Here is a 19,935-nt window from a genome sequence, read left to right on the forward strand (position 1 = left end):
TTGGTCCTCGTTCAGTTTTGTAAAACCTCAGCTAGTCCAGGCCTGGTGCATAGCAAGCACTCAGCAGGTGTCTTCTGAATGCATCCCACTGAAACAGTAGGAGTGTGAGAACCACCTAGGTGGAAAGAGATGCTGGAGGAAGCACAGGTTCCCAGCAGCGGTGATGGGGTGACAAACACCTGAAACCCCTAGAAGGCTGTCCCACCAGCAAGAGGAATGGGGAGGGGGGGTCCTTTCTTAGATCTAGCATGTACTGATGTGTGACACTGGTCACTGCACTTCATTTCTCTGAGCCTCAGTTTCTTTTTCTGTAAAGTAGGATTAAATGATACACAGCTCACATTTGGTCTAAGTAACCTGCCTAACGAATGTTAGTTTCTTTCCCTTTCCTCTCCTCTGTGGTGACTATCTGAGTGAACTGAGCATCGTTTAAGACGTTCTATAATATGATGATACATATTATAGTATGTATTGCTATATAATAGTATATTTGGTACGTATTACATGTATATCATGTGTGTGTGCATTATGACCGTTCTCTATTTTCCACTAATCTGTGATCTGTAGGATGTGCAGTAAACTATTAGTATCTGTTCTTTTGTGTGTGTGCTGTTTTGTATAACACAGGCAACATGAAAGACACCTAGAACCCCGCGTGCGGCCAAGCTCCATGTGTAGCCGGAGCAGAGCAGTGCCATTTTTTAGCCTATCACGACAGTACAGTGTACTGCTTACATTACTCGTGCAGCCCTGGGAATTCCTCCTTTAACTTAAAAGAGAACTCTGAATTCAAAGAAAAAGATGCGCAGTAAGGAATTAGCTCCTGGATTCCGAAGAGCCTGTGTTTCAGTAAATTAATATACGGCATGCACAAAAAGGAGACTCTTAATGTTGCAGTGAATATTTGTGCCTTAGAATAACTGTGGGAATCCTCTCCTTGAGGCAAAAGGAGCTTGTGAGCAGCTCATGGTCACTTCTGCCTCAGGTGGGGTCCCAGTCCCGCGGGGAAAAGCCACAGATAATGTGGGGTCTGCGTGCCGCCTCCGGTGGCTCAGAGACACAGACACGTGTGATTCCACCAAATGCTGCCCCCTGTCTTTATACCAGAGCCTGGTGTCCATTTGGCTGGATGTTCAAATCACGAAATCCACCTCCCTCAAGGCTGGATGTAAGGCTTGAACTAGCATCCCAGAGAAAAGAGGTCAGCACTTTGATACACAGCTCCCACGAAATGGAATTTTAATGAGCAGAGGCAAAACCTGATCTCCTTGCTCAGAAAGCAGATGTCTTTGTTCCTTTCATGTTTTAACATTTCGCTGGTTCAACATCTCCCCTTTTGTTCTGGTACCTCTCCTCTAAGAACTGAAGAGAGGCAGGCTGTGGCTCTCTGCACTGCTTTCTCACCTAAGACGTTTGGACTTACGTGTTTTAGGACACTCTTAAGAAAGGTGTCGTGCCGTGTCAAGGTTTGTTGTCCTCGAATTCTTTTTTAGAGGGAAAATAGTCAAATTTGACAGAATTAATCCAACTCGGTGTTGTAATTGGGGAACATGTGGCTTTGGGTACGTGATGATAATACAAATCTGTGCGCTCATCCTTCATGGTTATTGACTGGTTGCAGGTAGAGCCGGGAGACAAAGGAAGAGACCCAGGAGCCGGAAAGCTCTGGGAGGTTCCTGAGAGTTAAATAAAAGCCCACACCTTTGATGTGTGGTTTTCTCCACCTTGAGGAAATAGTTAGATTCTTTCCAAAATAAGGCTTTTGTTTCTGCACAGAGCTTGTTGGTTAAAACTCAGATGGCAGAGGCAAAATTTGGAAAAGTGTTTCTTCCCCCTAAGCAGATACCCGTGGGCCCTTCTAGGCACCGGCCCAGGCTCTCCCGGAGGTTGCCGGGAGCCCACGGGTGTGCGCGCCGGAGCAGTGGCACAGCGTCACGTCCTGAGGGCCGTCACAGGGCAACGTGGCATTTCAATGAGCGCTATCAAAGTGTTACTGTATCCAAAGGCCAACAAATTTAAGAAACCTTTTTTTCTAACTCTTCTATCTGCTGCCAGAGCAGAGCGGAAAGATATGTATCGGAGCCCTGTCCTCCCATTCCAGGTCATGCTTGGCTTATTCACTCTTTCCCAATGATGGGGAGGTGGTTCACGAGCAGGCTCGCAGACTCCAGATGCTAACCCATCACTCAGAGCAGAAGCAGTTTTCTCACACCGCCTCTCCTTGTTAACAGCAAAGCCATTTTAGCAGTTATAAACTACTGGTATCTAACGACTGGCAAACATTGTGCCCAAATTCATGTTCTGCTCTTGTGCGAACAGAATTATGTCATAACAATGAGAAACCCTGGGTTTGGAGGGAAAGTTGCGTGTGTCAGAGCGTGTGCTTTATCATGGATGGGTATTTTCTCCATAATCTAAACCTGAATTAGAAGAACATCACAGATGCACGGTGCATTGGACATGGAGCACACGCATGCATTTAAATCACGTATATCTTACTTTTTTACTGATGTAATTGTGAAATATGTTCTTTTTGCATTCATAATTAGGGGGTGGAACAGATGGTGAAGGCTTAGTTTAAAATAATCTGTCATTAAAATAACCTAGCCTACTGGTAATTCTTCACTCTAACTGGAGTTGGGTCATAGGAAAAGAGTTTGGGGTGTTTTTTTTTCCCCTCCTCTACATTGGAATGTAGTAGCGAGAACCACTCATTTCAGAGGAGTCATGTATGTGAAAATCCTCCCTATAAGGGCACCACAGTAAGATTTCACTCTGAAATTTGGCTGTAGTGAAATATGCATAAGAGAAAAGAAAGCAGAGACAAAACCACTTTGACAAGTACAAATCCATTTAGCACGATGCATTAAACATTAGTATACTTTCAATCATGAAGCTGTAGTTAGTTTCATACCCTGCAAGGAAATAGCCTCATCATTTGACAAATACTGTTAGAGGCACTCAGCTTTGGGGGTTAAGAAACTGTGCCTTACACTTTATATGTTACACTGATGTCAGGGGATATAAATTATAATTACAGACATTATTATTCAGAGATGCTGTAGCTCCTGACTTCTGTATCCAAGCCTCACTGCTGCATGTGTACCTCATAGACTTTCTGGGATGTGACAAAGGAAACCTCCCATCAGCCCTGTCGAGATGGCTACGAACTGGTTTTAATAATAAGAAAACTGTCTTGATAAATCAGATACTTGCATGCCTTGAAAACATCTGTTGTACTGTTTCTTCTAAGATTTTGTTCTCCATCTGCTTTGAGGAAAGAAGATAGATTTCAGCATGGCTTTATAATAAATCTTCTCAAGGAGGGACTAGCATTAACATTTGTGTAGGTTCTTTTTCATCTTAATCCAACCTTAGTTAATAATCAGAAAATTCTACATACTGAGTAAAATGTAATTAACCCTTTGACCCTGGAATCTTAATTGGCTCCTGTTGAAAACAGTGGGCAGTTAAAAAAAAAATTTTTTTTAAAGGTAGCCTGCAGTAATTGAAACAGCTCAGTATAGAGTAGCTTTCTTGATCCAAAATTTGAAAAACTCCCACAGAACTTTCAGACTGATCATATTTGGTTCTCAAGACTAACTAATAGAATGTTTCTTTCCTCCTCCCACCTCTTAAAATTAAGACTTCCACATTCAACCAGTATTGAGGCTACTCTTAGCCTAAGCAGCAAAAGACAAACTATAGACAGGGATGACCCTGAGTCAGAAGGCAGTGGCTTTGTGAAGAGCGACCTTGTCAACCTGCTGTAGACTTGGTTTCATATCCCATTCTTCATTTGGAGGTCATCATACCTGAACTTCCTGACCTTCATCTGCTGCTGTAGATACAGTTGACTGAAATGATAAGCATAGAAGTGGAAAGCATGATTAACTAACCTATTTTGTGTTGTTGACCTCCGTGATGACAAACAACTGATCTGACTAGTGGCTCCTCCCCCCACCACCAAATTGGCCGTTATTTTTAATTGAATTGACTGGATGCTTTGTGTCATAGCCTCGTTTTAATCTCACCGGGAAATTGGAACATGTGTCGAAGCCCGTGTTTTTGCCAAACAAAACTGGCCGGTTCTTAGATCACCGCTGCTTAATAGCATCAGACGTTCAACCTCCAGATATTCTTTTTCCCTGCTTTGGTACCCAAACCTCCTCTGGTATTTTCATAAATACATGAGATAGGAACCTACTTAAAAAAAGATCATAATCCCTTTTAGTGAGAAAATAAAGGATGAGTGTTTGTGACAAATGAATAGCACTGGGTATTTTGAAAGACTGTGAAAGGATCCGATCTAACTCTGATCTTACAAATGTCAGGAAATACCCGAGACCATGTTAAATACCTTTGGCATCAGAATCTGCAAGTCATTTAATAGCTCCATAAACAGAATTCTTGGAGGAAATAATTGCCATTCCTCTTAGTCACTCTAGCGCGTGTGATGTAAAGAAAAGAGAGCACTGGGCTTGAAGGTAGAGTTGGATTTACTAAGTCTCACTTTGGCCGTTGATAAGTGTTGGCTAACGATGAGTGAGACATCACTCCACTATTGAGAAATTCAGTCTCCTTGGGAGTGGAGTCACCTGACCAGGATGATACAGTGTCATAAATGCTTTAATGATAAATGTTATGGGAGGCAGGATATTTAATCCTGACTCTGCCACTAGCTGGCTGTATAGTGTTACAGAGCCACTTACCCTCTCTGTGCCTCAGTTTCCTCCCCTGAAAAATGAGGGTTTAGACTACAGGGGGTCATCTCTCTGCCAGCTCCGTCAGTCCTTTCTTCTCCTCTCGTTCAGCCTTCTGATGGTTGCTTGTCCCCATAGAAGTCCTCTTGTGGTCTCTCTCTCTGTGTCCTTCTAATCTAACAGTGGCATTTCAGCATTTGAGAAGAGGGCTTACACATCGCTCTGTGACCGTATGCCTGACCATGGTTAGGAGGTTGAATGGAAAACTGAATCAGGCCCTTCTCTCCAGGGGGAAGGTCAAAAAGGGAATCTTAATCCTCCCAAGTCATCCGTAGGAGACATCTTGTTGGGGGTGAAGACATATGGAAATGAGATGCTTCCCCAACGTCTACAAAGGAAACCTCCCCTTTGGCGCTTTTGGTTCATAGTAGCTTCCACTGTACCACACTCTAAGCTTGAAAAGTTGGCTCTCACAAGGCCCCAGAGGGTTTGGCGATTGTGTCAGAGACAGAGTCCAGTTCTCTTAGACAGTGCTTTGTTCCACGTCTCCTCGATGCTTCCAGGGAGATATTGCAGAGGAGAGGTGACCAGGTGACCTCTTGGGGAAGTGACTTTTGAACTCTCTTGTCATCCCATTTCCCTTTTGTCTCCTCCTCCTAAGGGCAGGAATCTGTCATTTGAACAAATCATGCAAATGATGCTTTTTAAGAAATTATAGGCTGTGTCTTAATATAAATATTTTAACTTCAGAAATGCTGTCCAGTTTATCTTTTCATTAATATACTTGTATCAGAGAATGTTTATTTTTAGTGGAAGACAGTATAGTTACTGAGTCTGACTGTCTGAGTTTGAATCCTAACTTCATCACTTACTAGGGTTAGCACGTTACCCAACTTCACTAAGCCTCAATTTTCTTGTATGTAAAGTGTGGGTAATAATATAAAGGCCTCAAACGGCACTTGTGGAAATTAAAAGAGACAATACATGCAGACTGCTTAGTACATATCGTGTAGTAAGTGTAAGTTATCTTTATTTTCCTGTCTTGACCAAATCTTGTTGTTCATGGAATTTACTTTTATGTGGAGTGATACAATGTGACTTTGGAATTGTTTTCAGAACCCACTAAATCAGAGGAGGTTGGGTGCTACCCACAGTTTGACCAGTGGGGCTGTGTGACAAAGCACCAGGGAGCATGGAATCCAAATTTCAGACACAGACACAGACACACACACAGACACACACACAGACACACACACAGACACACACACACACACACACACACACACTCCTAGCAAGATAAATACATACATACTAAGTACATATATTTCATGTATACATATATAGCTCCAAAAAAAGTTCAGCATTTTAAGAGACTGAAATTATTGCTGAGATTTGAGGCAGTGCATTTTGCTAACTGAAGCTTACATGTTTCTTCCACCTTTCCATGTTTAAAAATTACATCATTAATTTAATATTGCCACGTACCTTGTTCCCATTGAGGGTTTCCTGCATTTCCAAATTCACAGCCTTTGTGAATATCACTAATCTTTAAAACTTCTTTTTCTGTGCAAGCTGTACTGTGCAACCTACCTGATTAAAAATAAATAAAGCAAAACAAAAGACATAAGGCTGATGGAACGTATAAAATGCACTTGGATTGCAAGAATTTGAAACAAATTTATTCTCAGTTTGAGTGGTACCTTGCACTTGGAGTCCATGATGATTTACCCCATTCATCAAACTGAAAATGCAGCCTTGCATTTGAAAACTAGACTAAGGATTCAAGAGTTAAAGCTGCTGTGTAGCATCCTTCTCCCCGCCCCGCCCCCCGCCTTTCTTCTTTTCTTTCCGTTTCAGAAGTTGCAATAGAAAGACTAGCTCTATCACAATAAAACTTTAATACAGAGTTTTGTAAAAAGAAAAAAAAAAGGATTACAGTTTATAAGGCTTCAGCCTATAAGCATTCCCCCATAATGTATTGACTTTTCCTATGTGTTCTAACACAATAGGCACTGGGAGTGAGGAGAGCATAATCCTTTATTAATTGGCAAATTATTGATGTCCATAGTTGCTCAAGTGGTGATTTTACCTGCTCTTCATATAGGAACTCTTTTTTTCTCTTGTTCCATTACCATTCTCATTCCCGTTCAGCCATTTAATAGAGAATCAGGCTGATTTAATCTCAGTAACTAGCGAATCCAAAAAAATAAAGGCAGCATCTCATAAGATCAACATGACCTGATTTTATACATGAATGTAATACATCCTGCTCAAAATGACAGAGACATAAGGAAGTCTGTGAAGTAAAGGCAAGCTTGTAATCTTAATCCACACCTTTCATTTGTTCGTGTATAATGCAGGCAGTTAAAGATCTTAGGACTTTCGTTAAACATGAGGGGAAAATGGTCTTAAATTTGATTATGTGTTGCTTTGTATCAGATGCCTTGTTAATTAAATCTCTATCATATATATACATATATATTTATTAACCTATTTATATATTTATTTTTTTCTGCAGTCCCTGGATGGCTTTGTATTTGCACTAAATCAAGAAGGAAAATTTTTGTACATTTCTGAAACAGTCTCCATCTACCTAGGCCTCTCACAAGTAAGTAGAACGATTTAGATTCTTGACAGCACCCGGGAAGGCTCCATTCGCCACATGCCTTTTCTTCTTTGGCAGATACTCTGTTTAGCATGAATTATCCAATTTATTTTTTAATGGCTCTACCTGACTCCTCACAAAGTCAGTGAGAGAATTGTCAGCTCAGAACGTTCGGGATAAACTTGTGCTCAAAAACTTTAGTCCCCCTCCTTACCCCCGCCAAGGATCATTATTAGTTTATTGAGAACAAATGAAGTTTCTTCCCTCAGTTGTTTTGAACTTTGAGACCTCAGTGTCGGGTAGGAGAGGGACACGCTAATGGTGCTTCCCTTGTGTCCTATTACTGGGTGTTTATGGAGGACCCCGCGTCATCCTGGGAGCTGACACACGACAGGGAGGCATTTGGAGTCAAGAAATGCTGAAAGAGACCATTAAAATGTGTTGCAAGGAGGGTTCCTGCAAGGATAGATTCTGCTGCCTTTGCAAATGCTTCCTGATGCTGGAAGACAATTTCATAAACTAGGATCATCTTTCATTATTTGCCATCTAATTACTCGCACATGCCTGTCAGAGGTGAAAAAAAGAGAAGACGGAAGCAGATGGGTAAGGGACAAAATCCTAAATGTTAGTTCTGGGTGTTCCCGTGGAAGACACACACAGAAAAAAATGGACTTGGGTTGGATTCCAAGACACAGGCTGTGTCTCCAGAATGCCGAAACACCCTGCAGAAAAGTTTGCAATTCCACTAATTATCCAGATGTTTTTCCCCATAAAAATGCTGAACATCTGCCTCTGTGTGCCCATACAGGTGATTGGCTGAGTGTGACCCTTTTCATCTGGTAGTTTGGCACGAGAGAAACACAGCCTGGGTGGGAGGGCTTTAGTACGGATGTGATGTGATCTGCCAAGTTGGATTATCTGCTTCTCATGCAGTTGCTCCTTTGAGCTAAAGATGGAGATAAGATATGTCTCCCTCCTCGTAAGTGGCACTCACCCTAGTCTCGTTGCTTCCAAAAGTTGGCACTGCTCTAAGGAGGCATCCAGCATGGTTAGACCATCTTGGCTGTTCGTGTGTTTGCTGGGTAATAGCTAAATCAAGAAAGACATTGGGAAATATAAGAGAGATTTGGCATTTGAGGAGGGTTGGGGGAGGAAGAGAAACCCTGCCAAATTTAATTATTTACTTCTGAGTATTCAAGCAGGGGTCCAGGAACTCTTCCTTGAAGGACGTGCAAGCTCTTGGCTGTGGTGTATGTAGCAATTCTCTTTTATGTGGACTTGAGCAAACCAGATGATAGAAACTGGGCTGTTGTCAACTCAATCTTGGTATTCTTGCATCTCATTAAAATCTCTGGTTTTGTAATAGCTTTTAATAGACTTTAAGCCCTGTCTTAATCCTTTTGGAGCCTAGTATTGAAAATCTCCAGTGTTGAAATTGGTGTGCCACTATGTTAGTACAGGATAGAACTGGAAACACCACTGTTTGTTGTTGCACAATGCCCGTGTTCGTCTGTTTTATGCAGGGTATCCAGCAAAGTTTAATAAGCCACTGAAGAAGAGGAATGAATAATTAGTTTAAGCAGGTAAATGCTAATTAGGGAACTCCTGAAAAGCATCCATTATATACTAGCTCAAAACACATTTTACAGCCCTGGTTAGTAGTGTAATCCAAATTCTGTCAAGGCAACTGCATTTTCTGTAATTGAGATGTGTATGTTTGCTTTGCATAACAGATGGCTCTGTATGCTTAGACTGATAGCTAGGAAAATAATAATTGCATTATTCTGGCCAAAAGAATATTAGCTCTTGGGTTTTGGCCATTTCAGTCAGTCCTCCTGCCAGCACAGCATATGCACATATATGGATTGGATTTTCAAGGAAATTGATGCATCTGGAATAGTGTGGCCATCTGAAATCTCATCTGTTCAAGAAAAACTTGGCTTTAACCCTGTGCTGGTTTCTCCTTAAAAGCAATAGATCTCACTGCTTCTCGACTGTAACATGAAGTCAGTCTTTTCCTAAAGTCTGAGATAAATCTTTGAGGTTTCTGCAGAATAAAGCAGCTGGGTAGACATGGGACAGGAGCTGGCAACTTCTGTGCAGCCTTTTTCTGCCTTTACAGGGGGTGGGTCTTAAAGTGCATATCAGCAGTCAGCATCTTGACTCCCCCGGGGCAGATGCGGGCCACACTGTGCTATTGCCCCCTGTGGACGGTGTACTCCGTGTTGCCGCGAACAGTCCAGTGTTAGGTAGAGGCTATGTGGTTTGCGTCGGAAGTCTTCATTCGGAGGCATTATGCAACTGAGATGATGAGGGGTAAATTGCTACAAAGTGACATTTGCACATGCCAGTGTGTGTATTTGGAGTTCAAAACAAGGATAAAAATAGTTCTGGTTAACATGAAAATAATCTGGTAGGAGCATGGTATGCTTTTAAATGCCCAAAGAATGAAGAGGGGAAAAAAACCTGTGCTAAAACTTTGGGAAAGGTTTTCTGACCCAATGACTGTTCTAAGTCCTGGAAGGGTGACCGAGTCTCCTGAGACATAACTGTTCCCAGGTGTCTTCAGTGCCCTTTTTCAGTTGTGGAGTATGGAGTACTTGTGGGTGACATACAGTGTAAAATGTACTCAGAGTTATTCAATTATACATGCTTCACACACACACACACACCCTTAATTAAATGCAAACCAAACACTCTGCTCATATCCTACAACTCTACTCAATGGTTCTTCCATCAAAGTCTTGACAGTGGTAAGGAGTCTATAAAGTTATGATCCCTCTTTTCCTTTTTAAACAGCATTGTTAAATAAAGACAACGTGTAACTGTGTCATCAAATATGTATCCAGTGAAATTGTTGAGGAATATTGTGAAGGTGTCAGTGTGTTAGAGTATAGCTGTGTCTACATTTGTAACTCTCAAGATATTCCTTCCTCAGTTTTATTTTCTTTCAACATGTAAATAAATATAGTGGCTTTAAAATGGCTTATGTTCTCAGGAAGGAATTAGGATTCTTTTTTGGCTCATGAGGAAACTAAGTAGAGAAACTTCTACCAGGCTCGGGTGTGTAGCATGAAGATGGCTGGAGCCAGAGCAGGTTTTTGTCTTCCACTCCATTGGGTGGAGCAGTTTCAGGTGTCCAGGACATGTGCATGCCAGCTAGTCTCTTTAAGGTATTTTCACTTTGTCATGATGATGGGAATGAAGTGAACTGTGATGGTGTCCAAACATCTTCAGCAGCCCTTTGACTTGGCCAGAGATACTTAACTTAAGATCCAAGATGTGGTTTCAGATTGTAGAAGAATGCACTGTTGACTTGCATCCCTAGGTGAAAATGATTCCTGGGTACTCACCGTGAGGCCTTATCTTCAAGTAAGATCGCCAAATATCGTTGCTGAGTTTGGTCTGCATGGCGATTATATGACTTCCTATACCTGGTGATGGTGTTCAGGGCTGCCAAAGAAAACTCTGCTCTTTACCTCTAATGAAACAGGCAGAAGTGAAAATGAAGAAAGAAAACAGAGTGGATTTCCTAGTCCTGAAAATGCAGCAATGATGTGTAGCTGGCTTTTATGAACTCTCTTCCAATGTGTAAGGGGTTTAATCACCAAAGAATCTAGAGACTTCCTGTTGTGATACATAAAAAACATTTCTAGACTGATGTAGGATAAAGCTTAGAGAAATATGTATTTGTTGCCATATACCCTCCTCTTTCCAAAAAGGAAATAATTTAAATAAACATATACAATAAAAAATAATGGCAAAATAGAACTAGGGCCTAAGGGAGAAAAAAGATAAAAGTAGGTAATCTGTTACTGCATAGTAGGAGAACACAATAGAGGCTTATAAGAAGGGATATAAATGATCTAATAGTATCAAATTCACCTGTGAGCTTCCAAGTAACCAAAGCAAAAAGAGAAATGCAGTCAACCATCAAAAATAAGAAAGTGTTACTTCTTCAGGAAGGCAAAGTATTTTCTGGGGCTGAAATATAAAAATAATCTCAAATACAATTTCTATAGGGGCTAATAAATGGATTACAGCATACTGATTTGCTTCTATTGGAGTCCACATTCAGAGGAAGGCTGTAATGACTCTCACAAACATGAAGACACATATTGCAAATCTCATGAGCAGGCAGAAGACCCTCTCCCCTCAGATGTTGGTGTGCCAAAGATCATTTTGAGAATGATGTTCTGGCATCCAGAACTTACAATAGCATTGACTACTTTGATGATTTGTGTGCTTTTAAATCAGCTTTCCCTCATCCATACACAAATCATGCATTTTCTTTTAAATAATGATGAGAAACTCAACATTTTATTTGGCAGAGGCAGAGGACATGGGTCTCAGTTAACCAGAGGATAAAAATGGACTCTTATCTTCTGAAAACATTTTATCTTGAAAGTGAGGTGAGAGATGATGATTCTGATGCACATCTATGCCAGCAAAACGTTTTCCAGTTAACATAGTGTTCTATTTAAAACATAACGGGCTTAGAGCAGACTGGGAAATTAACAGATACTTACATTGTGATATCATGAGAAAATACCCACAGCCAGCTAAGCATTCTCTTGAAATACTCTCATCACCCTCCCTCCCGTGGCCTCCAGTGCCCTGCTTGCATGTGAGTCACTTTTCTTCTTACTAAGTCTCCATCCTGGTAGAAGATACTTCCTTGCTGTTGTAAGCCAGCCAGAAGGTAGACGTAGACAAGGTTATGCGTTGGCTTGGTTCAAGGCAGCTTGCTGACAAGGGGCAGGGTGGCTGCAGCTCTAAGAGCTAATAGAGGTGAAGGTGAAAAGGGGTAGGTGGTTGTTTTAAATGTGGTCTTTTTTTTTTTTTTTAAAGCCATGCAGATATGTTTACTATAAACTCCTTTCCCCCTCCTGTCGTTCATCTCCATATCTTAGGTTTCTCTGCATTTGTTACATAGAACGGCAAATAAAATTACAGCCACAGCACACAAGTACAAGGTCAAATAAATGACAGAGCTCAGTCTATTTGTGAAGCTATTCTGAAAGGGAACCATGGTGCCAAATGTGGTTTATTTGAATAATAAAGAAGAATTAGATTCCCCTGATAACTTGGCTGAGGGCCAATAAATCACTGGAGGTTAAAGATGCTTTGCAACTGCCATGTCTTTCTTTTGCTTTTCCAGAGTGCGAGCCTCAACTCTCCCATTCTATGTTTTTCAATGCAAATCAAGTTGAGGTTAGTATGTGGTTAATACTCTTGCTTCCATGCTTATAAAAGATATATATATATATTTCTTTAGTGGGATGAAAAAAAGAAGATACTAGCTTACAAGTTATTACTCTTGTTTGGCATCATCACGTCCTAGATAGCTAGAATATAAAGACCAAAACGTATTATTTCAACACAGCAGAGGGTTTATCATAATGGAGCCAAGTGTTGCATTTTTTCAGTTGGTGTTCAAAATTTATGCAACACTAGGATAATCGGGGTTCCTTCAATAAATGAATACACATAGCTCCCCAGATACTTCTCTGTGGCCCCCCTTTTCACAATCAGACAAATAGGCATGCGTTAATTTTTTTTAAATGTATAATTTTCTGCAGCTTGTGTTTTGTTGTTGTTTTTTCACCTCAGCAAGTCTGCATTTTTCTCCCCTGCTAATCATAAAAAGTTCATCACTTCTTGTGCAACAAAGAAAAATGCCCTTTTGAATGTGGAAGCTCTGAGGGTTTAGAGACTATTGAGAAAATATAAGTATCAAAATAATTCAGAAACAGGACAAGGCACAGTGGCACATTATCAATTTACAACATTTAAATTGATAAATGCTTGGTGGTGAAGGCCTACAAGGGCACTTTGAAAAGCAAATAGCGACCTGGTGCAGAAATTGATTTCCCCCCCCCGAAGATGACTGCATGATGCATCATTTGACTGCGTGCTGTCCGAGTGCTTGACGGAGATAATCTCAGCAATCCCACGGGTGACCTTATCGTTCTCACCAGGGCAACTTTGTCTGCGCTCTGACTTTGTGCATGTCAAGGCTCCTCCCGGCAGGATCCTTGGGGGAAAAAGTTCCTCTGTTCGATCCAGATATTGAACTGCTCACTCCCCTCCCTTTTCCTTCCAGCCCACCCTCCCAAATAGGCAAACACGCCTCTTTATTTCGCCCATAATTATGAATGAGGCGGCAGAAGGACACAGCAGCTCTGTGCGCCTGTATCTTTGTGGAAACCCTTATTACCTTTTAGTTCACGTCATTGTAGGCGATAACCTATATGAGCAGGGATCTTTTATCAGAAAGAGCAGGAAAATTCGCCCCTGTTCTTCTGGAGAGTGTTCCCATCCTCAGCGAAATGGGAAAAGCTGGTCAGTTTGTTTCTTCCTTGTATTTGTGGGGGGTTTTTTTTCCCTCCCTTACAATATGCAGAAAGCTTCTGAAACTGTTTGAATCCATACCACAGAGTTTCTAATCATGTCGTTCCCTCACCACCCGGTAACTCTAGGTATTCCTCTTGTAACTTCAAAATGATGTAATCCTGACATAAGGCCCAGATAGCATGTCTCCGCAGGCTGTTGGGCTTTGAATTGTGGGGGCAGCCTCTCTTGCAGAAATTTGATGTAATCCACACGGCTTCCTCAGGACCACTGGTATTTGGGAAATATTTTTCTGCCAGAGAGGAGTAATTGACAATTTTTGTATGCTTCAAATTTTTCCTGTTGATGTATGAGGATGTGCGTGTGTGTGCCTGTCTGTTTATCAGTAATCTTCCTGCCACACAGCTTGTCGTTGGTAATTACAATTCTTGATTAGCCACTTCTTGAAAGCAGCGAATACCCTGCCTGGCTTGGCACCCTGAAGCTACAGTCCCCACCGGCTCTGACACCCTCAGTTCACCAGATTCAACCCCTTTTACCTCCTTTTTTCATCCACAACATTAATTCTGAGTGAACAAGATGTGCTTCCTTGCTTTTGACAAGATTTGCTGCAGTCTCATGCGACAAAAACCCAACACTCATTCCAGATTCAGAAAGTAGGATTTATAACAGCATTTTAATTTAATGTTGGATGTCGAACATATAAAGAGATCACAGTAGTACTAGAGCTGAAAATTGATGCCTTTTTTATTAGTGTCCTCTCAGAAGTGGGTGAGACGCTGTTTGTGCAGTGGAGCACGGAGCAGCACAGTCAGATGAATGAGGATCTGCTATCTGCAAGGAATCATATTTCAAGCCACTGTCGGCCTCTATTGATGTGCTCAGAGTTGAAAGGTTATGCTAGTAAATGCCATCCGAATTTCCAGCATTAGAAATCGGTCGAATAATCTGCTGGCTGTCACTTTATGCTCAGCCTAAATGCACCGCTCGGGAAGGTTTTACTTATTTTAACTCCAAATTAATTTCTTATGACGGTTTCTCTCTTCCACGCTTTCATCAGTTCCCAAATGGGATCGATTTTTAACAGGCCTTCAGAGTAAACCCAGATCTCTGAAAGAAAGTGAAAAAATTTGCATCATCATACATGAGAATTATATTCTTCTTATTTATTCCTTTGAACATATTTTACCAGGCATTGAGGCAAAAACACAGAAAGTCAGTATGCAAAAGGCGCTTTTCTAGTTAGACTGAATCACAGAATCACAAGACAATGAAAGATAGGCACACCATTTACAAATGTCTAATCGAAAGACCTTTTACGTTGCTTCTTAATTTCTGGTGTTAATGTGATCAAGAGAAAAAAGAAAATATTGTGCCTTCATTTTGTGGGATTAAGAAATCTTAAGTCAGAAAAAAATACTTTTGAGGATTGGCTGGCTTGTTTTATTTGTGTGGAGAAAATGGGTTTTTTATATTCATTTTTAAAGTAGGGCACTAAGCAAAAGTGAGATGGGGAAGAGAATTTAGTCATCATTCTAAGTCCGTAATTTATTCATTTTTAAATAATGAAACGGTGTTTTTCTGAATTAACCCATGTATTATTCATGCAGGCGTTGGCAGTGTAATGTCCCCAGTTTTCTGGAAAGCAATGTACATTTCTTTGCCTGACAAGCAGTATTTTCTATATGGTATTAATTTAATGGCTTATTTTATTATGCAAAATTGGAAAGTAAAGATAATTTCTGTCTATAATGTGGTGCTTATATAGGCAATATATGCAAAATAATTAATACCTCTATAGCTAAGCCTTCCTCGGGTAGCCTGGCCCCTGTGAGCGAGATGAGCAAGGGCAGACTGTGCATATGAAGAATAAGAAATAACTTGACCTCCTGGGAAGAAGGTCATAAAATCGTTAAATTCATGTGAAATCCAAATTTCATTTCTACACACACACACATTCAATCTGTAGTGGGTTTTAGCTCTTACATAAGACGACATGGTTTTCATGACAGGAGTAACATGGCAACAATTTCAGTGATAATTTCAGTTGGAATATAATAAGGAAATTGACTTTAGGTTTTTGCATAAGTTGTAGAACTAGGCTGATAACCTGAGAACGGATGCTGGTTTTAGGCAACGAATGCCCTGGGGCTTTTTATCCTTCTTATGCCCTCTGCCCCCTTTGGATGACAGTCCAAAGATGCAATCTCTTTTGCCTAATAGTCATTTATAAAGAGACTGATAGCAGTTGTTCCAATGATTTAGAGCATCTTTTGATGTGTATTTGTGTAAATAGATGTCTATCCACATGCCTCTCTGAGTATATAAATGTGTAAAATTGGTTTCTTTCTGATTTGGTTTTTGTGTTTCCTACACTTTCATCCACTGAAATGAGTAACTTCCAAAATGACTCACTAAACCAGAAAACCAGGTTTTCCCTTTGGGAGTCCCCCCCCCCCCCCCCCCCGCTTCAGCCCCCTACAACTGCAAATTTACCGCATTCAACAATAAGACAAAAACTTCCTCTGATGCTGTTAATTTTTAATGCGCTGGCAGATTTAATCTATTACTTTCAATAACTATGCAGACTTTCTGAGAGCAGGAGAATGTATGCAGAAGGAAGTTTTCCCTGGGAAGTAAAAACGTGGTTTGAGATCGGATGTTTTTAGGAGAAGGCAGGGCCCTTGGCAGAGGTGACAGGGAATATCAAGAGTGGTGCTCACTAGATCTCAGAATTATGTCCGTGATGCAGCATTTAGATGCCGGGTAAAGAAACTTAGGTTCCATTTAGCTTTTCTTCCAGGTTTTAGAGAAGTAAGTTTTGAATCACACGGGCCTCCCTTTTAGCCTCTCTCCCCAGTAGGAGCATAGCTTTAGAACCACAGGCAATCCCTTTTAGTAACGCTTTGCCAAGGAAACAATAGAATCAGAAGCACACACTTAGGGGATGGTTTCCGGAACCTCTGAGTTTTACTGTCATTCTGTAGCCTGTCTTGACTTTCAGGTGTCTGTTCCTACTGTACTGTGTTAGATGCTTAGATATGGTTAATCCACATCCCTGATTGTTAACCTGGATCCTTTTAGGAGCTTAAAAAACACTTGCACAAAATGTGCTTGGCTAAATATAGCAGAGATGCCAAGAAATGTTCCCAGAAAACAGGAATAGTAGTGTTAAGCCAGGATCTGGTTCTTTCCTATGAAGTGTACAGGCTTGCTTTAAGAAATGTTGAGGCTAACAAAATTGCAAAATGAGCACATGAAGATTATTTGTATTATGAGATGTTCCTTTACGTGGTGAGTTCCTTTCTTGCTTTTAAACATCTGTGCAGAGAATCACTATCTACTTGATGAAATCAAAAGAGGGGAGCAGTGAAGGAAGGGGAGAGGCACAAAAATTAAAGTGTTCAGAGGCATTCCATGTTAAGATCAACCAGAAGTGACTATGTGAGGGAAATGAGGTTCTGTTGGCAGACAACTTTTTAAGAGGAAGCAGGGCTCACCACTCCTAGTGAGAGTGAGCATCGCCAAGCCTCGGTGGCCAAGGGTAAGGGGAGTGTTGTTTGCAGCCTGGTCATCCGTTCGCTCTCACTGTCCAGGATCACGTCCAGCCACTTGCAGCAGAGATGAGTCAGGCTTGCAATGTCCGCCCGCATTTCTGTGTGGATTACAAAAGTCTGCACATCCCTCAGGACAGAAGATGCAAGTCGGAGGAAAATAAGAACTAAGACTGTGGACCAATTCCCTGAAATTACCAAAAGAAGAAAAAAGAAAAAAACATGATTTTTCCAGTTTATTAATCAGAATTGACATCCCGGGCGTTTCACCACATTTCACAACCTTTTCACTTGGGCAGACAGGTAAATCATGCCATGGCTGGGACTCATTCAGCTCCTCAGTGAAGACACAGGCTTTCAACCTTGGGTGTAACACATCCGAATTAGAAGAGTTGAACGAGAGGTATTTCTAAAATGTCACAACTGCTCCGTGACACTGGATGAGATGTTTATCCATTCATTATCACTGAGAACACCTGGGGCGGTGCTCAGGAAATCAGATAGCACCTTTTAAAATAATTATAAAAGAGGCATAGATTAGCAAGCTGAGGGGAAAACAGACAAGCCTGAATCATGATGTTACTAATTTTGATCTGTTTGGGGGCATCAGCTTCCAAGTCACAACAGTGTGATAACTGACTGCAACTGTCAGCAGCTCTGAGGAGAGACAGTGCCAAGCACGACGGTTTCTAAAAAGCAAATGTTTTCCTGGAGATGAGATCCCAGCATTCGTTTTCTGTTTATAAAATTAAGACACTCCATTGGGGGTGTTTCCCGTTGTTGGTTTCTGGCTTGATCTGGCTCTTACCCGTTAGACATTCAGTCTCTGGAGAAGCAGGAGAAAGCCATCTGGACTGGGAGCCAGGAGACCTGGTTCTGGTCCGGCCTCGGCTTCTGATCAGGCAAGTGACCTTCGAGAAGCCTGGATCTTAATTTTTCTTCAGTGTGAAACGAAGGGGCAGTTTCTTCAGGCTCCTTCGTCTTTAAAACGTGTGCTCTCTGAGATTCATTTGACTCTGGGCTCTTTATCCTGAGCACCCGGCTAGGGGTGGGGGAGGGGAGCCTGGGAGAAGTAGGCGATTTTTAACCTTCAAAGGAATTTAGTTGAGCAGATGCTACCCTGAACTAGTCAGAGTAGAAAAGAAATGATACGGCTTTTAAAGGGCACATCTAGCATATCTACTGGGGTAAAGCAATTCTGGCAATGCTTCAAAGGATATAACTTTTGATGGTAGAGTAGGTAGGCTATGGAATGAAATCACCTATGGCAGGCTGTCAAAGTCTCCTACACTTTCAGTGCATTTATATAAGCGCAAATGGAGGCGGCTGAGATGGAGTCCCGAGAAATTTCCTACTAAGACTGCTTTCAGATTATCTGATATTATTTGACTGAATTAACTCTGTAGAAGCTGAGGACAACTGTTACGATCAAATATTTTGAAATTAGTTTTCCTCGTTGACAGATTATCTGAAATGTGAATGGCTCTCGTTTGCGCACTTGAACTTGAAAGGCTTTGGTAATAGCAATTATACAAAAACAGGGGTGCTGAAGTGCTGTGTATCACGCGGAGGGGATCTGTTTATAGGTCAGTGATGTCAATAACTGCAGTTCTCCCGGAATCCTCACTGCTACCCTTTCATTCTGGGCTAATGCAAAGGACAGACTGACTTTCTTTTCCACAAGGGTATTTCATTTTTTAGCATAAATACAGATTTTATTGACGCTAGACATTTAAACATAGTCAATTCATATTTACTCTTTTTCCCAAGCTATTCAAAGACTTTTTCATGTCTAAGAAGATAAAAATGCAAACACACTGAAAATGTACATAATTCTAAGCAATCTGAAGATAATATTATCTATACTAATGACTTGTGGTCTCCTGATGCCTTCTCTGTGAAGTATCCCTGTCCCTCTGTGGACCTTTCCTATTTATATATATATAGCCTCACAATGAATGAGAATTATAACTAACATTTGGTAAGCCCTTACTGTGTGCCAGGCATTGTCCTAAGCAACTTTACTACCATTAAAATTTATAATCCTAACTATTGTTAGGTACGATTACTGCCTCCATTTTATAGATAAGAAAACTGAGGCTCAGGGAGGTTAAATAGCTTGCCCAAAGTTATTACAGCTAGGAAGTGGCAGAACTAGCATTTAAACCTATCCCACTTTACTCCAAAGCACTCATTGTTAACCACTATTATTATTGCTAGCTGCCTCTGGGAAGTTTTAGGTAATTAACAAGTAGAATTATTCAAGTTTTATGGGTGAAGAGAAGCTGAGACTTCAGGCAATTAACCATCCTGCTCAGAACCATAAAACAGTTATTCTCACAATGCCAATGTATATAAATGAACTTCTGAAAACATCAGTAAAGTTTTACGGATATATCCAAAAATTTTGATGTTCAACATTGTCAGAAATATTCTAAAATTCAGGAAGCAGGGCCCAGTAATAAATAACAAGGGTATAAACCCGGAGTACCCAGGGTATTCCCTGTAACATTTAATACCTATTCATGCATGCCAGCACTCAGCCAATACTGAGTGACCCGCATGTGTCCAAAACAGGCTAAAAACACTGAGCCTATTAATAACTAAGGCATGGCTCCCACCCTCAAGGACCCAGTATCTTCAAAGTGCCATGGACATGGCAACCGAGCTACAGTGTCCTATATACTGTAGACCTCAAATATTTTAATGAATAATGAAT

At 41.0% G+C, this 19,935-nt stretch overlaps 1 protein-coding gene across 7 annotated transcripts in view; it reads left to right on the top strand.

Annotated features, from left to right (window-relative positions):
• NPAS3 (neuronal PAS domain protein 3) overlaps nucleotides 1-19,935 on the top strand; it is a 799,526-nt gene that overhangs the window by 563,802 nt on the left and 215,789 nt on the right. For all 7 annotated transcript variants that reach the window (XM_064485884.1, XM_031453562.2, XM_064485886.1 and 4 more), the window contains one exon: nucleotides 7,222-7,311. In XM_064485884.1, coding sequence (XP_064341954.1) covers nucleotides 7,222-7,311 — 90 coding nt within the window. The remainder of the gene's footprint in view (nucleotides 1-7,221; nucleotides 7,312-19,935) is intronic.

The sequence above is a fragment of the Camelus dromedarius genome, chromosome 5, assembly GCF_036321535.1.
Source record: "Camelus dromedarius isolate mCamDro1 chromosome 5, mCamDro1.pat, whole genome shotgun sequence".
In the NCBI taxonomy this organism is placed as follows: Eukaryota; Metazoa; Chordata; class Mammalia; order Artiodactyla; family Camelidae; genus Camelus; species Camelus dromedarius.